Source organism: Bactrocera dorsalis, chromosome 2, assembly GCF_023373825.1.
Source record: "Bactrocera dorsalis isolate Fly_Bdor chromosome 2, ASM2337382v1, whole genome shotgun sequence".
Lineage (NCBI taxonomy): Eukaryota > Metazoa > Arthropoda > Insecta > Diptera > Tephritidae > Bactrocera > Bactrocera dorsalis.
In genome coordinates this window covers 72,481,860-72,504,018 of record NC_064304.1, presented here as the reverse complement: position 1 = coordinate 72,504,018, position 22,159 = coordinate 72,481,860, and the positions used below count along the sequence as shown (strand labels likewise).

Sequence of the window (22,159 nt, the reverse complement as noted above, 5' to 3'; positions counted from 1 at the left end):
GCAACAATATCAAATAGTGTGCCTTCAATTAGTAATACGTTAAATAATACACACGTTCCTTCCACAAATCGACAATTTTATCCATCCGGTTGGCGATTTAATGCATAGTTCAGTCCTTGGAGAATTAGTAATGACATAATTGAAACACGAACTGAGGCAACTCACGTGCTTTATTGTGATTATAACCGTCATAAAAAGCCCATTGTTAAGAAAATGTCTGGACAATTGACACTGACTGTAGCAAAGCTTTTAATAAAGTAAATATCTCGACTCTCGTATGTAAACTTGATTTTCTGTGCTTTCAATCAAGCTTTCTTCAATGATTATCCTTTTATCTTTATCAGAAAACAACGAGTGATTTTCAGATCCAATTAATGTCTCTCAAGTATTCAAGGTAGTCATCTTAGCCCCATTCTGTCTGTTCTTGTCATTTAGTAACCATATTACTTCAGTCATAGAATTCTCAAATATTTTATTATATGCCGATGACGTAAAGCTTTTCTTCTTCTACTCTAGAATTTTGAAAAATTCGATTTTTTTTCATATATTTAAAGTTTAGAGCCTTAAGAACATATCCTCCAAAGGATTTTTAAAAACTAAAATTATTTTAAGAGCTATAGTTACTTTCGTGACGCAGCACCTAGCCCGATAGGTAGGTAGACTAGGGTGGGTCGATTCCGGAATTTTTTCGATTCGGTATTTCTAATAGTGCGGAAAAGTTGCCTTAGTACTTCCTGATTCCAATGCAACTTTTTGTTTTGAGATTGGATTGCATCTTCAACCCGAACCTCGGCCTTGAAATTTCGGAAATTCGCCTAAAATCGTGAAATTGTCTACCTAGCACCTGAAATACGCATCTCATGGCAAAATGTATAAAACAAAAGTTATTTGTCACGTCATTTGCTACCGAAATGGTATACGTGATCATGGCCGTAGGACGAACCGTTCCCGAGATACGAGCGAAAAGGCGGCGCGCCACAGCGCAAGGTGAAAATCGGCTTGCGGCCACACTTCACATTCATTCACCTACGCCAAAGGACACGTTCGGATAGGTCTCCACAAAATATTTTTTCATCGAGTTCCTTCACTCTTGTCGGTGATTTCGCCGAGTTCTATCACTTACATTCATTTCCCTGCGCCATACAACACGTTCGGGCTGGTCTCCACATAAATATTTTTTCATCGAGTTCCTTCACTCTTGTCGTTGATTTCGCCAGGTTCTATCACTCATATCCTCTCAACAAAACACAGAACTCAAAATGTCTGTATCTAAATTTAAATTTAGACAGAAATGTCCTGTGTTTGGCATATATCCGTACAATCTCTCTGAGTCCCAGTTACCTACTTACCAGGATGTTCTTTTGTGTTATCAGTTTGAAAGATTTGGTATAGGGCGACTCCGAGGCGACAACTATGAACCTAGGAGTAAAGAGGTTACAGAAATAGTTGCAAAAAAGGTTGAAAATACTTTCAAAAAGTCATCTATTCCGATAGTTTCACACACCAGAGTTGTACAAATGCTCACCACATACCATAAGAAATTTCTGACTCTTAAACAAATATTTTTAAGGAACCCAATAGGTTTGAGCTCTAAAAGAGACGATGTGGAACATCTAGAAGTTGTCGGTGCTGATGGCACCAACACGAACACAGGTTGGAAAGGTGGAATCATTCGGAAACTAGAAGAAAGAATAGGTAGGCCATTACTGTGGGTTGTTTGTCTTCTACATTTCAACGAACTTCCATTCCGTGCTCTTTTCGAACACATAGATGGTGTCTCAAAGAGTCCAAATACATTCTCTGGCGACATAGGTAAACTGCTCCCTTATTGTGAGAAGTTGCCTGTTGTCAAATTTGAAAGTTTTCCATCCTGCCAATTACCTTCTGAGGTTATTAATCCGACCCAACTTAGCACAGACCAAGCTTATCTCTATAAAATATCAGAAGCTGTTATTTCCGGTCAATGTTCCTCAGATTTAGCGTCGATGCATCCAGGTAACATGTGCAAATCTCGCTGGCTCACCTGTGCAAATAGAATTCTGAGATTATACATTTCTACTGACAAACCAACAAAGAAAATAAAGATTTTGGTCAAGTACATACTTACAGTTTACTCACCTTTGTGGTTTTCAATAAGATTCAACAGTTCAATCAAAGATGGCTCGCGCCATCTCTATGCTGCAATTTAAAGGTCGAGATACTTACCCGCTAAACTGCGCAAGGTTGTCGATTCATCCATTCAACAGAATGCTTTCTTTGCTCTTCCAGAAAACATTCTCCTTAGTATGATGACTGACGAACGGATAGAAGTCAGAAAGTTGGCCCTTGACCGTCTTCTGGCAGCCAGAGAAGCAGAGTCTGACACCATAAATGGAAGAGTTAGATGTAATAAAGTGCCAAAGCTGAATTTCAAAGCTAATACTTATTACGATATGATTAACTGGAAGACTATTACCTTGACTGTTCCACCAGTTCTTTGTTCAGTTTCTAACGAAGAACTCATAAAAGGGCTGTCGGGAGACACTGCAGAGGTATGGAAATTTAGTGAATTCCCCTCTCACACCGTGGCAGTCGAGAGAATCGTCAAACTGGTGACAGAGGCATCTTCTAAAGTTATTGGCCCCCAATCTCGTGATCTTTTTATACGCTCTACACTGAAATCTAGGCAACAAGTGCCAAAGTTTAGTACGAAATCTGATTTTATCAATAAATTTGACACAGATTCAGACTAAAACAAGCCTGACATATGGTTGGTTGGTTGGGTTGGGCTTGGGAGGAACCCAAAGAGCAGCTACCTCCACGCGGTGGGTTCAGGGTGACCAATACAGGTTAGCTGAGAGCTGCAACAATTTTGACCTCGCGCTGTGGCGCGCCGCCTTTTCGCTCGTATCTCGGGAACGGTTCGTCCTACGGCCATGATCACGTATACCATTTCGGTAGCAAATGACGTGACAAATAACTTTTGTTTTATACATTTTGCCATGAGATGCGTATTTCAGGTGCTAGGTAGACAATTTCACGATTTTAGGCGAATTTCCGAAATTTCAAGGCCGAGGTTCGGGGTGAAGATGCAATCCGATCTCAAAACAAAAAGTTGCATTGGAATCAGGAAGTACTAAGGCAACTTTTCCGCACTATTAGAAATACCGAATCGAAAAAAGTCCGGAATCGACCCACCCTAAGGTAGACTCACTTTTTAAACGCGTTGTTCTCGAAACTACTTTTTCCACACGGTACCGGCATTATCTCAAGTTCGATACAACCAATTTACTCGAAATTTTGTGTGAACCTTCTTTATATAATCCTTTATCTTCATATAATCCTTAATCCTTTGTTTTTGATATTTTAAAAAATTCAGCAATTAAAAAAAAGCGTAAATAATGATTTTTATTTTCAGGCAGTCGCCATTTTTCAAAAAAAGGACTATAACAGCATCTTTACTGATTAAGAATTTCTTTTGATTTTTTTTTCAGACCACCAGGAGAGTCAGGATCAATGTCACCAGGATGCACCATTTTTTTTACACCTGTCTCTCCCCCCCTCTAATTATTTTAATTTTTAATATTCTTTTGTAAATTTTTTTTTTCTGTATTCTTAAGATATCAATAAAAAAAACCATAAAAAATGGATAGTAAAAATATTTTTGGTTTTTTTTTTAAATAAAATTCAAAAAACTACCCAAAATTAGATTTCTAGAGTAGAGTACCCCCTTAAAGAAGGACCTCTTGATGTTCCTAAGAGGCGGCTCCGCTCCAAACAAGGGACTGCAAGAATGATTTCTGCGAAAGCACTTTTCCTTGACGGAAAATAAAATTCCAGAACCTACAAAAAAATAATTGTCATTCAAAAATTCGTTATAATTGTTAATTACTTATTTTAAAAATAATTTTTGTTTGCTATAATTTATACCCGGAATTGAGTAAGAATTTGGAACTATCAATCTATATATATAAAAATGAAATGGTGTATAGTTGTAACGCTAAAACTCGAAAACGGCTGAACCAAATGAAATACTTCCTTTGGGGGATTTGTTTGTTATTACCACGCGCAGGTCATGTCTTAAAATCAGAATAAAATATTAAGGGGGCGTGGCACCTCCCACACAAATTGAATTTTCCAAGTCGAATATCTTCAAAAGTGTTTAAGGTAGGAACATGAAAATTGGTACAGAGTTACAGGATAACAACACCACTCTCACCTATAAAACCGGGGGCTATCGAATAAGTGGGCGTGGTACCTCCCATACAAACTAAATTTTTTAAGCAAAATATCTGAAAGGGTTCAAGGTGGGGACCTGAAAATTGGTATAGACCTATATGGTATCAAAAGCCTTCTTACACATAAAAGAAGGCGTAATCGGAAGAGAGGGCGCGGCGCCTCCTATACAAACTGAATTTTTCAAGGTGAATATCTTCAAAAGTTTTTAAGGTTGGAACATGAAAATTGGTATAGAGCTATAGGAAATAACACCATTCTCACACATAAAACTTGGCGTTATCGAAAAAGGGGGCGTGGTACCTCCCATACAATCTTTAATTATTTTGGTTGTTAATCCACCATATATTTATCTCATTTTCCACCTAGTACAACATTTTGGTTGTTTCTTGCTATTTTTGTTTATTTATCGGTGACAGTAGCGGTTATATCGTAATTTTAGTTGTGTTACGTGCTATTTTTGGTTTATGGAAATGGCAGTTTTATGAAACAAACACAAATTAAAATAAACGTCAATTTTGCTTTGCAATCGAACACGCAAAATTTAGAGGGCAATAAAAATGCGCCTTACTTTACTGATATATTGATATATTTTGTTTTAAAAAGTGAGTTATTTAGCGAAAGTGATTTAGCGTGTTGGTGAATACCGATTTATGTACATTGGAATTTATCATTCAATTGATCTGCTTCCTTAGTATAATTCATTCATTTTTGGAGTTTTCAAAGGCAAGTTATTGGTTCGTAAAACCTTATATGAACTTTATGCAAATGAATGATCATTTACAATTAGATATTTGTTACGATGCCAAGAATCAGTACGTATGGTAACACTTCTCGGAGTTCCCAGGCCGCAAGGTGAATACGGAATAGCAGAGCACGTCAAAGGGAAAGTGTTATTGAGAGGGTATCACCACGAAATAGACTGCTGGAGAATAGCACGCACCAGTTAGAATATTCAATATAGCGCATCTGTTCAAATCGGTCAGATGTCAGTAGTTTGTCAATATTGCAATTCAGTCAAATTTAAAAATGAACCGCCAGGGTTATGTTGCGCTGGGGGAAAGGTTAAGTTGCCAGAATTGCTTCCACCACCACAGCCATTGTTCCAGCTGCTTTACGGTTAATCTCCTCACTCGAGCCATTTCTTAAAGCACACTAAAATGTACAACGATTGTTTTCAAATGACGTCGTTTGGCGGTGAAATTGTAAATGAACAAAACTGCAATCCAACGTTTAAGGTATTTTTGCCAAACAATATTCGACAGAAACAACAGAGCTTTCCTCCAATTATACAGGTTCATTGGCAAAGTTTTCATCTCGCTGGATCGCTGTTGCCGTATCCAGATCAAGAACACAAATATCTCCAAATTTACTTTCTAGGAGATTCACATGATGAAGTAAATCGGCGTTGTGCTATCTTCAATACAACGAAAAGAGAGCAAATGTTACACGAACACAGTGGCCTCATTAAACTGTTTACGATTTCGTTGGGACGTATAAATAACGGTACTGTTACAAAAGTGTCTCGGTGTTTAAAAAATGTTTTGAATCGGGCAGTATTTCCCTGAGCCCTGATATACCTAATACATGATATAATATATCGATCATAATTTGAATTATCTCAATGAAAATTATAAAGCGTGTTTTACTCATAACAGTGCATTCTTCTGCCTAAAATAAATTAAATTTTAGCCCTATTGACTTGACCTAGCCACCAGTAAAAAATATATGATATCCAGCTGAATTTACTCTATACGCGTGTTGATGGTGAATCACAGGAAACATTTTTTTTGTATGCGACATATTAACAGGTTGACAAAAACAGATAAAAACTTCCATATACATATTGTATAATGAGTTTAATTTTTCTAACAAAAATATACTTATATACGTAAAATTGCTTAGATTCCGATCCTCGGGTTGACGTTTTACATCTTAAGGTATTTCCCTTGCTTTGATTCTTGCAAGTTGCAAGAGTATAAAATGCTCGGTTGCAACCGAACTTACCCTGTTTTACTTTTTTGGTTTATTTTACATTACGAGGGCTGCTATATATATTTCTGGCCTAATAATGAAAATAGGCATATTTATCAACGAAAATGTTTTTTTTTTTTCGTTGGATTTGGCTCGTCTTGGAAGACCCACACGGTCGATTGCTGTTTTGTTTCGGGCTCATACGCATAGATCCATGATTCGTCACCTGTGACGATCTTATAAACGTCTTTTGAAGCACTGCGATCGTATTTTTTCAGCATTTCTTTACACCAATCCACACGAGCCTTTTTTTGAGCGACTGTCAAATTGTGCGGAATCCAACGATAGCAAACATTTTTTACGGCCAGGTGTTCATGCAATATCGAATGTATGCTGGTGGGAGAAATGCATAGGCATGCCTCTATCTGAAGGTATGTTACATGACGGTCTTGCATTATCAGTTTATGTACGGCATCGATGTTTTCTGGCACAACGGCTGTTTTTCGATGACCTTCACGAAATTCGTCTTTGAGCGAGCGTCGGCCACGATTGAATTCGTTGTAACAGTTTTTCACAGTGCTATAGAATGGTGCTTCATAGCCATACAAAGATTTTAGTTCATCGATGCACTCTTGTCGTGATAATCCACGTCGAAAGTTGTGAAAAATGTTCGCACGAAAATGTTCACGAGTTCATTCCATTGTTTGGCCGAGATGCATTTTTTAATTCTCTGTAAATAAAACAATTCACGATTAAATGACAAAACGTTCTGAGTGATGTTATGCTAAAAAATGTCAAACTTTCCAATGGAAATGTCAGATTGCACCTGGCAACACTTAGTGTTGCCTACGTCATGTAGTAATCCTATTACAATATTCAGCTTTTATAAATAATATATTTTTTTTTATTTCATTACAGATATTCCGGAAGTTCAAATACGACTTGGAACATCTTTAAAGCAAAATACTATTAGAGAAGGGGCAGATGTCTATTTTGACTGTGTAATAAATGCACACCCATTCGTTTACAGAGTTGATTGGCGTCATAACGTATGTACATAAGAATTCTCGAATGCCTTGTATAGATTTTAACTGTCATTCAAACTTTTATTCAAGATAGGTTTTGTTAAGTTCGATGGCTGATCCAGAGATCGGACTTGGACTGCTATATGCAGTTCTTTGTGAATCTATAAAAAATAGAACTGCGTTCGATATTATAAGATAGCTAAGCCCCTTGTGGCCAACACAAAATTTGCACAGGCGATTAATTTCTATTACAGTTTAGTGAGATGTCTAAAGTTTTGTTTTTTTAGCAGTGGGAAGCATCCACATTGCGATGCTTTCGATTCTCTCCTCTGGATGTCATTCTGTGCCATACTGGCTAATACCTCAGCAGCGTCATTTGATATGGTTGGGTAAGCACTTACACGCATATTGCAGAAAGCCTATGCGCACTGCATGTTGATTGGTCTAGGATAGGATTTTATGTCTACGCCTGTATCCATATTGGAGCCCCATTTAGTATAACTGAACTCATTACCTTACCTATTAAACATCGTCGGCTGGAACGCACACAGCCTTTATTCGCCATCATTATAGATAAAGCATTATACATAGATTTTATTTGCTTTACATACCGTGTTCCTTGAATTTTGAGCCTTGAGTCCACTATCACACCAAGGTACTTTATCTGTGGTTGTGAAGTAATCTGACATTCTTCTGTGGGGTAGACTCTTAGTAGGAAACCATCGACGTAAACCATTTATGCTGTCATTGCATTTCATCCGGAGATCATCCACATGTTTCGCTACTGCTACCACTATGAGGTCAACCGCATATGCGACTGTTTTCACATTTTTTGATTGCGGTATTCTTAACACCCCGTCGTACATCAGGTTCCACAGCAGCGAACCTAAAATCGAGCTTCGCGGTACTCCACAGGAGATAATGTAGCTCTGAGTGCCCTCGTCCGTATCGAATAGCAATCTCCTATTTTGAAAGTAACTCACTATAATGTTTATCAGCTTTTATTATATTTGCCCACTTTCACATCCAGGGTTATTAGCGCGCAGTATTTTTTTGTACCATCTTACCATCTTTTCTCACTAATTGCAGATTTCGCAGTATCAACTACTTCACTTAGTGCGTCAATAGTGGACCTCTTTTTTTATAAAACCGTATTGTTTCTTTGATAATCCGCCGGCTTTTTGGATTGCCAACTCCAAGCGGTTTCTCACAATTCTTTCGTACACTTTCCCAATCGTGTCGAATGCAAAGACCATCACGGCTTTTTGGCTTTAGGATTAGAACCAGACGCTGTATCTTCCACGGATCGGGAACACCTTTTCTAAAATACACGCATTGTACATGTCAACAAATAAACTGGGTCTAAGAGTTACGGCTCCTTTAAGAGCTTTATTTAGATATCAATAAATGGTCTTCTGTGACTTATAGGGGTGGCTCCGTAGCTTCGTTTTGTTTATAAACAAAACGACAACATTATTAATAATTGATGCGTTCTTAGGTTGCTGCGACTTATTTTTGAACTTCGACATAGAAATTTTTTATGCCGTTCGGGTCTATGTTTGCTTCTACACAGAGATTTTCGAAACAGGATCTCGCTGATACGGATAATGGCAGACTTCAGGACCTTTGTTTAGCATTTAAATGCTTCTCTGAGGTGACCACGGTGATTTGTAATTCTGCTACCCCAAGCAGTAGACATTTGTTAAAATCACCCACTATTATTATTGGTTATTTGTTTCTGCTCTCTAGAGACAGCTCCAGGAGAAAATCTTCAAATTCGCTAATTGTTGCGCTAGGACGAGCATAGCAGCTTACAAACTATATTCCTTGTATTTTCGCCCATTTAGATCCGTTATGGACTTCTTTGGAGCACGATGAGGAAGCTCGTTCGTTGCAGGCCCATATTGCTGCCTTGGCACTTCTATCTTTACTCCAAATGCTTTCTGAATGCTATCTATATTGCTCGCTTAGTAAGGCGACATCTATGTTTTTAATTGTTTCATTGTTTTCATCATTTTTACCGATAGGCCATACTTAAGACGCAGAGCTCTCCTTTGCAAGGCATACAGCTCGTGACATTTTTGCACACCTTTGCCACGTGCCCTGCAACGTGTACAAAGGGCAGACCGGTCAATCTGACTAACACATTTATGTGCCTATGACCCAGTTGAAAACACCTAAAACATCGGGTAATTGGTGAATATTCTCGGATACGACAGATAGACCACCCTCTCTTAACTTTGCCCAATTTTGGTGCAGCTTTAGCTTTCTGAGCGCGCAGACAAATTAGAGCTATTTGTGTGCCAATCCGGGTTTTTCTTATGCTTTTGACACTTGATTTCTCCAGGTTTTGGATCCTATACTCTTTTTTTAATGCCTCACAGATTTTTCCCGGTGTTGTAATTTCATCTTAGTCCTTACACACTATTGTAACGTTATGGGTTTTTGGCTGTATCAGCGCCATTTCACCGACCGCTTCCTCTAAGACGCTTTGAAATGACTCAGCTCTCTTGTCTGCCTGATTTTGCAACGCGATCCTTTCATCGTCTTCCATATATGGGTCACGTTTGATCCCAAATCTTCAAAAAGGCTGTCGCTCTTTATCTTCCGGAGAATATCAGCATATGACGCACCCTCCTTTTTGGTTATCATGATGGCGTCCGGTTTCGTTCTTATTTTCTTCTGAATCGGTTTCTTTTTTTTCACAACATCCACCAATTTTTCACTTGCGCTGTGTTGACCCGTAATATTTTCCTGTATTACTTTCGTGAGTTCTCTTGTCATTTGTTGCACATTTTCAGTAGCTTTTTTCGGTTTTTTTCGTGGGGGGGGGGTTAGCTCGAGGCTTCTCGCAGCCGCTTTGGGATATTCTTCTTCTTCTTTACTGGCGTAGACACCGCTTACGCGATGATAGCCGAGTCAACAATAGCGCGCCAGTCGTTTCTTCTCTTCGCTACGTGGCGCCAATTGGATATTCCAAGCGAAGCCAGGTCCTTTTCCACTTGGTCCTTCCAACGGAGTGGAAGTCTTCCTCTTCCTCTGCTTCCCGCGGCGGGTACTGCGTCGAATACTTTCAGAGCCGGAGTGCTTTCATCCATCCGGACAACATGACCTAGCCAGCGTAGCCGCTGTCTTTTAATTCGCTGAACTACGTCAATGTCGTCGTATATCTCGTACAGCTCATCGTTCCATCGAATGCGATATTCGCCGTGGCCAACGCGCAAAGGACCATAAATCTTCCGCAGAACTTTTCTCTCGAAAACTCGCAACGTCGACTCATCGGTTGTTGTCATCGTCCAAGCCTCTGCACCATATAGCAGGACGGGAATTATGAGCGACTTATAGAGTTTGGCTTTTGTTCGTCGAGAGAGGACTTTACTTTTCAATTGCCTACTCAGTCCGAAGTAGCACCTGTTGGCAAGAGTAATCCTGCGTTGGATTTCCAGGCTGACACTGTTGGTGGTGTTAATACTGGTTCCTAAATAGACGAAATTATCTACAACTTCAAAGTTATGACTGTCAACAGTGACGTGAGTGCCAAGTCGCGAGTGCGACGACTGTTTGTTTGATGACAGGAGATATTTCGTCTTGCCCTCGTTCACTGCCAGACCCATCTGCGTTGCTTCCTTGTTCAGTCTGGAGAAAGCAGAACTAACGGCGCGGGTGTTGAGACCGATGATATCAATATCATCGGCATACGCCAGCAGCTGTACACTCTTATAAAAGATTGTACCTGCTCGATTAAGTTCTGCAGCTCGAATAATTTTCTCCAGCAGCAGATTGAAGAAGTCGCACGATAGGGAGTCGCCTTGTCTGAAACCTCGTTTGGTATCGAACGGCTCGGAGAGGTTCTTCCCGATCCTGACGGAGCTTTTCGTGTTGCTCAACGTCAGTTTACACAGCCGTATTAATTTTGCGAGGATACCAAATTCAGACATCGCGGCATAAAGGCAGCTCCTTTTCGTGCTGTCGAAAGCAGCTTTGAAATCGACGAATAGGTGGTGAGTGTCGATTCTCCTTTCACGGGTCTTTTCCAAGATTTGGCGCATGGTGAATATCTGGTCGGTTGTTGATTTACCAGGTCTGAAGCCACACTGATAAGGTCCAATCAGTTTGTTGACGGTGGGCTTTAATCTTTCACACAATACGCTCGATAGAACCTTATATGCGATGTTGAGGAGGCTAATCCCACGGTAGTTGGCGCAGATTGTGGGGTCTCCTTTTTTATGGATTGGGCATAGCACACTTAAATTCCAATCGTTGGGCATACTTTCGTCCGACCATATTTTGCAAAGAAGCTGATGCATGCACCTTATCAGCTCTTCGCCGCCGTATTTGAATAGCTCGGCCGGTAATCCATCGGCCCCTGCCGCTTTGTTCTTCTTCAGGCGGGCAATTGCTATTCGAACTTCTTCATGGTCGGGCAATGGAACGCCTGCTCCATCGTCATCGATTAGGGTATCGGGTTCGCCTTCTCCCGGTGTTGTGCTATCACTGCCATACAGCAGCTTTGGAGAAGTGTTCCCTCCATAATTTAAGTATGCTCTGGGCATAGAAAATCGTTCGGCTGTCTGTTGTGATTGCAGCTTCTCGACGTCGAACCTTCCTTGTGTTTGTTGGCGTGCGTTTTTTGCTGCACAGAGGCGGGTGCGAATTTTGGCTGCAACAATATAGTGGTCCGAGTCGATGTTAGGACCTCGGAGCGCACGCACATCTAAAACACTGGAAACGTGTCTTCCGTCTATCACAACATGATCGATCTGGTTGGTAGTTTTTCGATCCGGAGACAGCCAGGTAGCTTGATGTATCTTCTTATGCTGGAATCTAGTACTACAGATAACCATATTTCGGGCCCCGGCGAAGTCGATCAGCCTCAACCCATTTGGGGATGTTTCCTAGTGGAGGCTGAATTTACCGACCGTAGTGCCAGAGATACCTTCTTTGCCCACTCTGGCGTTGAAGTCGCCAAGCACGATTTTGACATCGTGGCGGGGGCATCTCTCATAAGTGCGCTCCAAGCACTCATAAAAGCATCTTTGGTCACATCGTCCTTCTCTTCCGTCGGGGCGTGGGCGCAAATCAGCGATATGTTGAAGAACCTCGCTTTGATGCGGATTGTGGCTAGACGTTCATTCTCCGGAGTGAATGATAGTACTCGGCGACGGAGTCTCTCTCCCACCACGAATCCAACACCAAACTTGCGCTCCTTTATATGGCCACTGTAGTAGATGTCACAAGGACCTACTCGTCTCTGTCCTTGTCCCGTCCATCGTGGGTGATGTCAGCCTTTATTTTCACAAGGACATCAACCAGCTGGGCAGCGGCACCTTCCCAGTTAAGGGACCGGACATTCCGGGTGCATGCCCTCAAATCGTAGTCCTTATTTCGTTTGCCATGGTCGTCATCGAAAGGGGGGTTTCTCATCCGAGGCTTATAGTTGATTTTCATTGGGGGTGTTTTTTTACGTGGCAGGTCCCAAACCAAGCGCACAACCCTATGCAGGGGATGTTTCGCCTTCTCACGTTAGCTCGCCTTCAAACGGATGTTCTTAGGCTACCCAGAGGATACTTGGTCAAAGACCGGAAGTCGTGAGCTGCTTGAGTCACATGTAAAAGAATCGTTTCTGGCCACTCCCAAGTGAATGGCAATCAGAGAACTTTCCTCACTTGCGTGAACTTCTACACATGACTCCATCCTTTGGGATATTCAGGTCTTTAAAAATACATATGAGATAGCTTGTTGCTCTCTCAACCAAAATTTTTTTCTCCGGTTTCTCGGCTTGGTTACATAGGCTTATTATGCCACTCAGTAAATCGCACATAGCTTGATATTTTCAGAGACCATACCTCAGTGAGCAAATAGTTTAGGTACACCTGGGATTATTCCGCGAATAATCCAAGAGCGCAAAAAACACTTCCACTTCACTCAAAACTACACAGCTAGATGTCTGAAGGTATCCAAGTGTTTAAGCCTTGATTTCCCAAACGGGCATTCTTTAACCAAACGTAAACGCTCTCAAAATGGCATTCAGTGAGCGCCGTTCGTTGAGCGGTCGCAAGATTCCTTGCAAGTGTGTGTTTTCTAGAGCCCACCACCACACAAAAGCTCTATGGAACGGACTTGACTACAGTGTCGTTGAGCCTTTTGCCAATGGCTTCTCTCTTCGATATCAGGCTTTCTTGGAAGCTATCTATCTAGGACGAGGACTTAATACTTTGCTGTATCTCCTATTTAATAAATCCATCTCAATTTTATTTGTATTAATAGAAAGGTCACTTACCGCTGTCCAATTTGTTACAACGCTAAGATACCCTTGCGTCAGCTCGTACACGGTACTCAAAAACTTTCCTTTGACCGTAAGGGCAACAACGTGCATAAGCAATCAACTGGCTGCCATGATCGTCAAGACTGAAAATGTGGCTGACGATTCTAAAAAAGATGGGCGCTTGTATTTAGGAGTTCGGTTTTACATACTGCGAAATCGTCAGTTCACACGTTCCGGCAGGTCTTATGAATAATTGTGACAAAGATGCCCTGAATTTCTCGAGCTCTATTGTCTACAATAGGGATTTCCCTCTGCCATTCGGTGTTTCTAACGGACAGGAGCTCTCCACACTCTCATCCTCCTACCGCGTTACTGGTAAACAATGTGTGCACGCCCGGTACGTCTAAAAGTTCCAGTTGTGTTTCCCTGTTGGCAGTTTTAAGGTTTCTATGAGACATTCTAGGCTGGACTGAACACGATGTACATGTGGTCGGAGAAGGAGTGATCACCAAAAATCCACCAGTCTGACATTAGAGGTGCGATTGCGGACATGCAGTCACAAATGTAGGAGACTTTTCCTTAAGAGATTAGCCTGCAATTTTCGGCGTCGATACAATGTTTTAAGATCTCCCCAATCTCACTTGCGAAGGAAACTTAAACTGCCATCTGAGGAGCTTATGAAACTCATGATGCCATCTGGCGCTCTCACACTTTGAGGGTCAAGGGTTCCCTCTGACCACCTTTAATTCCTCCCGGAAGATTGCAGCATTCTCCTTGCTGCCGCTGAACATTTCGACAACGTGGGCGTGGCCTTTATTAGGTTTAATGTTTACCGGTATATCTCTCAACTACTTAATCTAAGTCAACGAAACTTACTCAGGACATATCTTTTCAGCGCTTCTTATGAAACTGTAAATATGGGTGAAATCGAATTATAATACCGCCCACCTCCATAATATATTTGTTACAAAAGAAAAAGAGCTAAATGTGCGTTAAGTCTATAAATACAAGCCAGAGTCAAAATAGGGCCATGAGCTCGGTACCTACTTTACCACCTATGTTTATTTAAAAGCCACGACTATTTTGCATAACAAATACTTTTAAATTAATTCTGATTCTTTGACTATTCAGTATAAAAATCGATAACCAATAATTGAATCGGAATGAAACCTTGAACAAATAGTGCCCCCTTATGCTCGATATCGAAAATGTAGATCTCAGTTTTTATTGTGAACTTTTATTATTTATATTTAAATATTTGCCATTCTGTGAAATATATGACAGAAATTCGGAACACAGCCTTCCCGATAACAGTTTGCCTGTATTTTAAATACGTAATATAATGATTTTCTAATTCTAATGGTAATGTTACGTTAATGAAACTCAGAAAGTATCGTTTTATGTTAATAGCATTCCACCTATTTCGAACCGTTTAGGTTGGTCTAAATGTGTGATATTTTAGTGAAATTAACTAAAGAAATTTTGCGTCTTCATTGACGGTAAGGTAAATAAGTAAAATATAGTTATAAAACTACGTATATGATTTATAACAGAGAACGTCTATCATAGAGAAGGTTCACGGCGCGGAGATCGTAAAAATATTTTTGGCTAACTCGGTCGAGATGGTCCCGTTTCACCACTGCCAGCTTAGCAGGAGAAATTTTAACCTGCTTCTATCGGCACATGGAAAAACCCATTCCGTAAATCTAACGTTGTAAATACTTTTGCGCCTTGTAATCTCTCTATAACGTCATCTATGAGTGGCATTGGAAAATTATCCCTCATGATTTTCTCGTTCAAACGTCGGTAGTCGCAACACAGACGTTTGGTTCCGTCTTTTTTCCCCACCAATACGATCGGCGATGCATACTCGGAGACGTTAGGTTGGATTATGCCTTGCTCCATCCATTCTGCAATCTGTTTATCGACAATGCACTTATCGGAGTACGACATTCGTCTTGGCCCTTGGAATACCGGTGTATCATCCGTCAAACAAATTTTCATAGAAACCGGGGAATCATGCTGCTTACTAGGCGAGTAATCACAAACAATGGCTTCTATTGCCTTTTCTTGTTCTCCTCTGAGATGCGACAAATCTACCTGTAAAGTTTTTCCTGACATTACTTACGCGGCCATACACATATCTTCGAACTCATTAAGAACTTCTATTTTACCTTCATTTTTCGTTTCCTTCACCTTTGCTTTAAATTCTACCTCGCCTTCCTTTATAACCAAGTCAACCTGTTTCTATACACTATTCCCGATTATTGGCTCGTAAATAAGGTCGCGTTCACGCACAACATGGAAATTGATATCCACTTTGACTCCATCTACGCTAACTTTGATTATGAAACTGCCAATAGTTGTAAGTATACTGTTTCCTATTCCACGAAGGTGATTTATATCATTGGACAAATCAATCCTTCCTAACTTCATAAACACATCGTAACGCATGAGGCATAGATCGCAACCAGAATTAATTCTTTGTAAACTACGCTGCCAAGGGACGCCATACGCATCATTTCAAGCGTATTTACCCTTGTCCCCTCGCTTTTTACCTCCGTTGTCTTCTTTGGGCACTCTGCAATACGATGCCCTGGCTGATTACACCCAAAACACTTGGATAGTCATTGCTGTTTGTTAACAAATTTTCCTATTGGGTCCCTGATCTTTAGTCACAGAATTATTGTCTTCACGCTTGTTTTGAAATGTACTCACATTGGGTTGACGCCCCGAGCGAACTTTTTCATAAACAAGGATCTGAGCTTTTAATTCTTCTATCGAACTAGCCTGATACAAGTTAGCTTTGTTTGGTCTGGAATCTGGAATTCCCTCTACAAAATATTCGATGAGACTTCTTTCGTCTAGCTTTATTGGCCTACCTAAGTCCATAAGACTATACAGATATTCGCGATAATCTTCGTTTGGGCGCTTTCGCCGATTCCTAAGTGCCCGATGCACTTCGATTGACGATGTTACTACTCCAAATTCTTTTTGCAAACATTGTTTAAGTGCACTCCAACTAGTTATGTCCCGTTGACTGCGAACGAAAATTTTCGCGGCACCTTTCAATAATTGTTTCCCGTATATAAACTTTTGTAAATCTCCCCAACGAACTGCCATGGCGTTTGATTCAAACTCATCGAGCCACTCCTCGACTGCGTGTTGCCCCGTACCACTAAAAGTTGTAAGAGATTCCTCAAGATCGCGTAGGGTGAAGACTGGAGACCCGGACCCCATCGCCGGTAACATGTTGTTTTGCACTGAGCTTGTTTCACTGTCCGAGCTGTCCTCTTCAGCATCTACAGTCAGTCCAAAATGCTCACAAAGTCTGTCCTGTAACGTGGCTTTACGGCCATTTGTCGATAAACCCAGTGCCAACAATTTTTCCTTTAACCCGTTCACTGTCAATAAAAAAATCTGTTGCCTATCCATGTCAACTGTTATCAAATGCAAATGGTATATAATTCAGAATACAATTGAGCTATTTAATATATAATAAGTAAAAGTAAACTTTAAAGTATACGTTAACAATTTTTCTTTCATATAACAACTTGAATACAGAATTAATTCTTATGATTTAAATTTAAATTTAAGACAATTAATTTTCACAATTTATCTTTTTGAAACTTAGTTCAATTTTGTTTAATTCAAAGCTCATTTGAATTAAATTACAATTTGATTTACAATTCTAATAATAATACAAATTTTAGAATATAAATTCCATTACATATTTTGAAGTTTGTTTGCGAGTTTAATTATAGGGTATCGATACAAAAAAAAAAATTCATACAATATTATCGATAACTTTACCAATAGATTACAATTAGTTAATGTTTAACACATACCTGTTATATGCTTACTCTACACATACATACGCTGAACTGCTCCGCTCCGCTGCTTACTCTTTGCTACCGCAAAATATGGATCGCTGCTTACTCTTTGCTACCGCAAAATCTGGATCGCTGCTCACTCTCTGCTACCGCAAAATCACTCAGGTGCTGCTCACTCTCTGCTACCGAAAAATCTCTCAGATGCTGCTCACTCTCGACTGCGCTTAACGACGCCGAATCAGCGTCACAACGGTTTGAGTTAACGGTGCCCTTAACGGAGACACCGGTCACGCCACGCCAAGTCAAGGGTACCCGGCACTGTACCCTTTGCAAAATTCTAGAAAGTTCTTTTAACAACAAGTCTGTTTGTGTGCTTTGCTAATAAGTTAACGGTGCGCTTAATGGTCAACACCGGTCACTTAACGCAAATATCAGAGTACCTGACACTGTACCCTTTCTACAAATTCTTCGTATGGTCTTATAAGTTAACGGTGCCCTTAACGATCGACACCGGTCACTTCTGGCAATTTCTAGAACGTTTATGTTTTTTTTTTTTTTTTTTTTTTTTTTTTAAAAAACGGTAGAACCAAGATCGCTTCACAAGTTCTATATGGTTCACAAAGTTCAAATTACTCGGCACTTCTGCCACGACACTTCTGCCACTTTGAGAACGCTATTTTTCAAAAACACAGTACAATTTCGCTCCTTGTTCACCCGGACAATCTTTTTATAGTTCACAAAATTCGAATTATTTGGCACTTCTGCCACTTTTAGAATGCTATTTTTCAAAAACACAGTACAATTTCGCTCCTTGTTCACCTGGACAATCTTTTTATAGTTCGCAAAATTCAGATTACTCGGCACTTCTGCCACGACACTTCTGCCACTTTTAGAACGCTATTTTTCAAAAACACAGTACAATTTCGCTCCTTGTTCACCCGGACAATCTTTTTATAGTTCACAAAATTCGAATTATTTGGCACTTCTGCCACTTTTAGAACGCTATTTTTCAAAAACACAGTACAATTTCGCTCCTTGTTCACCCGGACAATCTTTTTATAGTTCACAAAATTCGAATTATTTGGCACTTCTGCCACGACACTTCTGCCACTTTTAGAACGCTATTTTTCAAAAACACAGTACAATTTCGCTCCTTGTTCACCCGGACAATCTTTTTATAGTTCGCAAAATTCAGATTACTCGGCACTTCTGCCACGACACTTCTGCCACTTTTCGACACTTTTGCCACTTTTCTAGCCGAACACAGCGCTCTAAAGATTTCTTTGCGCACCAAAGTTTTCAAACATTATCGCGGACATTCAAACGTCACTTTCAATTTGCGTGCAAATTAAGTCCATCCCACTTCTGACACCACTTTGTGGGGGATTGCCTTAAAAATGAAACACTTTATTTTATGTTATTATATAAAATAGTTTATTTAGTATATCTGTTGGAAAACGTAGGATTTAATACAAAATTAGTTTGTTTAATATATCCGTTAGAAAACGTAAGTTTAAATACTCGAATGGTTTAATGACCAAGGCGCACGTCCGTATCGTGTGGAGTTTCAAAATCAAGTGTCTGTATTTCTAACTGTCGCTGTCGGCGTTCATGGCTATTCGTTGAGTCCGTTCATTTAGGGTGTATGTTTAGAGTTGCATGCGTGCGCAGTTCATGTGATTATTCGTCGAGTCCGTTCAGTTAGGGTGTATGTTCAGAGTTGCATGCATGCGCAGTTCATGGTTGCAATCCCACATATATATCACACCTTGACTGACATTTTCGATCAAAAGTCAACTATAGGTACCGGGGTTTAAGTATTCGGAACCTAGGGGCTTGATATTTCTATTGGGCTTAAACAATTTTTGGTCATAAGGTTGCACACACTAAAGACATTATTCGTACCTTAATTCATTCTTGATTTCTGTACTGGAAACTGCACGAATTAAGTGGAATTTAAACTTTTGCTACATAGCATCTAGGCGTGGTTGTTGTCCGATTCCGTCCATTTTCACAATGTATGGGCACTCCCACTTAAAAAAAAAAAAAATTCCCGCAGATGACGTTTGCTATTGCAATCCTCTATAGCAAATTACAGCTTAATATCTTTATTTAGTGCTTAGTTACTTATGACACTTTAAATGTTTTCGGTCAATAGCGATTTGTAGGCGTGGCAGTGGTCAGATTTCGCCCATCTACGAACTCGAAATTTTTTTATATTCCTTCCGCTTTTTTGCTTTTTGTGATCAGATTTAGTTCAAATATGCGCCGTTTTGTTCGATAATCTATTTCCATCTTGACGACAACTTCATTATACCCCCTTATTTGCGAAGAACTTGGACAGCCCCTTTTAAAAGCCTCTTTTGAGTTCAACTTTACACCAACAAGGGCGTTCGCCATAGACAGGAACAGGTGGTAATCAATTGGCGCTATGTTCGGGCTATATGGTGGATGCGATAAAACCTCCCTTCCGAGCTCCCGTAGTTTCTAACGAGTCATCAACGAAGTGTGTGGTCTGGCGTTGTCTTGGTGGAACACTACAACCTTCCTGTTGGCCAATTCTGGACGTTTCTCGTCGATCGCCTGCTTCAAGTGGTCCAGTTGTTCGCAGTAGATGGTGGAATTAAGCGTCTGGCCATATGGGAGCAGCTCATAGTGAATAATTCCCTTTCAATCCCACCAGACACACAGCAAAACCTTCCTGGCCGTCAATCCCGGCTTGGCCGCTGTTTGGGACGATTCACCGGCCTTCGACCAGGATCGTTTTCACTTGATATTGTCGTATGTGATCCAGTTTTCGTCGCCAGTCACCATCCGCTTCAAAAATGGGTCTAGTTCGTTCCGTTTCAGCAGCACATTGCAGGCATTCATTTGGTCTAGAAGTTTTTTGCGTCAAATCATTCGGCACTCAAACATCAAGCTTTTTTGTTTATCCAGCCTTCTGCAGATGGTTTAAAATGATTTGGTGACTAACTTCCATCTTCTGGGCGATGTCACGAGATGCCACATGCCGGTCTAACATAATGTTTTCCATGATTTAATCGGCATTCGTCGTCACAGGTCTTCCGCCGGGTGGCTTATCCACGGTGTCGTTTTCACCCGCTCTGAACCGTCGAATCCATTCGTCCGCAGTTCGAAGTACCATCCCCCAAAACAGCATTAATCTCACGGAACGTTTCTATAATGGATTTGTCTTTAACGAAGGAAAACTTTAAAATAGCGCGAATTTCGGCGTTAGTGAACTCCATGTTTGCTCGTCTATAACTGTTGAACCCAATATCCAAACTAATTATACATAGCGTCGTTTTGTAGGTTATGTCAAGACCTTTCAAAGATATATATTATTGTCAGATACGAGCTCTGTAGCGCTTTATACATAGCCGCGAAATTCAAAAGACAAAGGCAGATGGGAGATATTTGACAACCTGATAATAAGGAACCCAAGTACCAAGTTACATCGAGATATTTCTATTTTTACTCAAGCTACAGCGTGCACGGACGGACAGAGGGTCAACCGTATTTCAACTTTTCTCGTTATCCTGATCATTTATTTATGTATACGCAACCCTGTACCTATCTCGATTAGTTTTAGGTGATACGTACAACCGTTAGATAAACAAAACTATAATACTCTGTACCAACTGGTTGCAAGAGTAAATAACTTTACAGCTGTCAAAAAGGCCAACGCAAAAAGTATGCGTAATTAAAAAGTATACGTCTGAAACAAAACAGCTGTTAGAACAGCAGAAAAGCTAAGAGGGTTTCTGTGGAATTTCAAACAGATTTGCATAGTTGCGGGCTAAATTGGCCTCTCGCCTACTAGGCTCTTAACCCATTTACAACCAAGGAGTCAAAAACTAAATTTATTTAAAATTTTCAGTTTTTTATTGATTTATACCACGAAAAGTGCCGTTATGAATTCGCGTGAAGCGAATGTATTTTTTTTGTTGTTTCTAGGAATAAAACTACGCATATGATCAAAAATTTGTGTGCAAATACTTAGCATTGAGTTACGCCACATGCCTAAACTTGACTGATTTTCTGTACACAAGCGAGTACAATGGTTGTAAATGGGTTAAGCTATTCTTCGTCTTTGTAGAGTTCGCCGAGATAATTATGCGTACTGAGGAAAATTTAAAATAAAATTTAATTATGAGAAAAAAGTAAAAAAAAATCACAACATGAAATATTTTATGAAATGTAAGATCATAATAAGTGGCCATTCAATAAATAGAAAGATTATAAAAATAATGCTAACCCATCGATTAAACTCCTCCCGGCTAATCTACACGAGGGGCGCAAAATTACCCAAATCGTGAAAACCAAGCGCCGAAATCTAAAACTGCTAAATAGCTAAAATTTGAAATTACGTTTTAAGAAATGTTTACGATGTAAGTTATTATGAGAAAATAATATAGCATTTTAGTGCTGAAAAGTGAGTTAGATTTAATGATGTACTTTTAAAGGTATTTGATTTAAAAATCCTTACCTCGTTGACTAAATTAAAATTCTTATGTGCTCAATTATAGAAATACTAAAGTTAATAAATAACAAGAAAATAATGGGACCCTTGTAGAGGCATTAATTGTATCTGGAAGATTATCATTAAATATCATTCGTTGTGTTCCATTATTGATAAAAGAAGATATATGTGTATTGAACAAATCTTAGCTGATTTACTTCATAGAAAGTTTTTCTAAGATCAGTAAAGAATCAGCAAAGTTAGCTTAAATGACTGATCCCTCAGAACTTTGGAAGGAATTTCTCGAGTTTTGATTCGTGCAAGTTGCAAGAGCTTACATTTTATATGTTCGGCTACACCCGATTTTAGCCCTTCCATACGTCTT

The 22,159-nt window shown here is 39.9% G+C and overlaps 2 protein-coding genes across 10 annotated transcripts in view; both read left to right on the top strand.

Annotated features, from left to right (window-relative positions):
- Nucleotides 1-22,159, top strand: part of LOC125776627 (uncharacterized) — a 518,523-nt gene that overhangs the window by 36,176 nt on the left and 460,188 nt on the right. The window lies entirely within an intron of this gene.
- The window catches only part of LOC115066219 (hemicentin-2-like), a 469,188-nt gene that overhangs the window by 124,242 nt on the left and 322,787 nt on the right, over nt 1-22,159 (top strand). For all 9 annotated transcript variants that reach the window (XR_007421871.1, XR_007421874.1, XR_007421873.1 and 6 more), the window contains exon 8: nt 7,108-7,238. Coding sequence is in view for 5 of the 9 variants with exons in the window: in XM_049449924.1 (XP_049305881.1) it covers nt 7,108-7,238 (131 nt within the window). In the remaining 4 variants the exon portion in view is untranslated. The remainder of the gene's footprint in view (nt 1-7,107; nt 7,239-22,159) is intronic.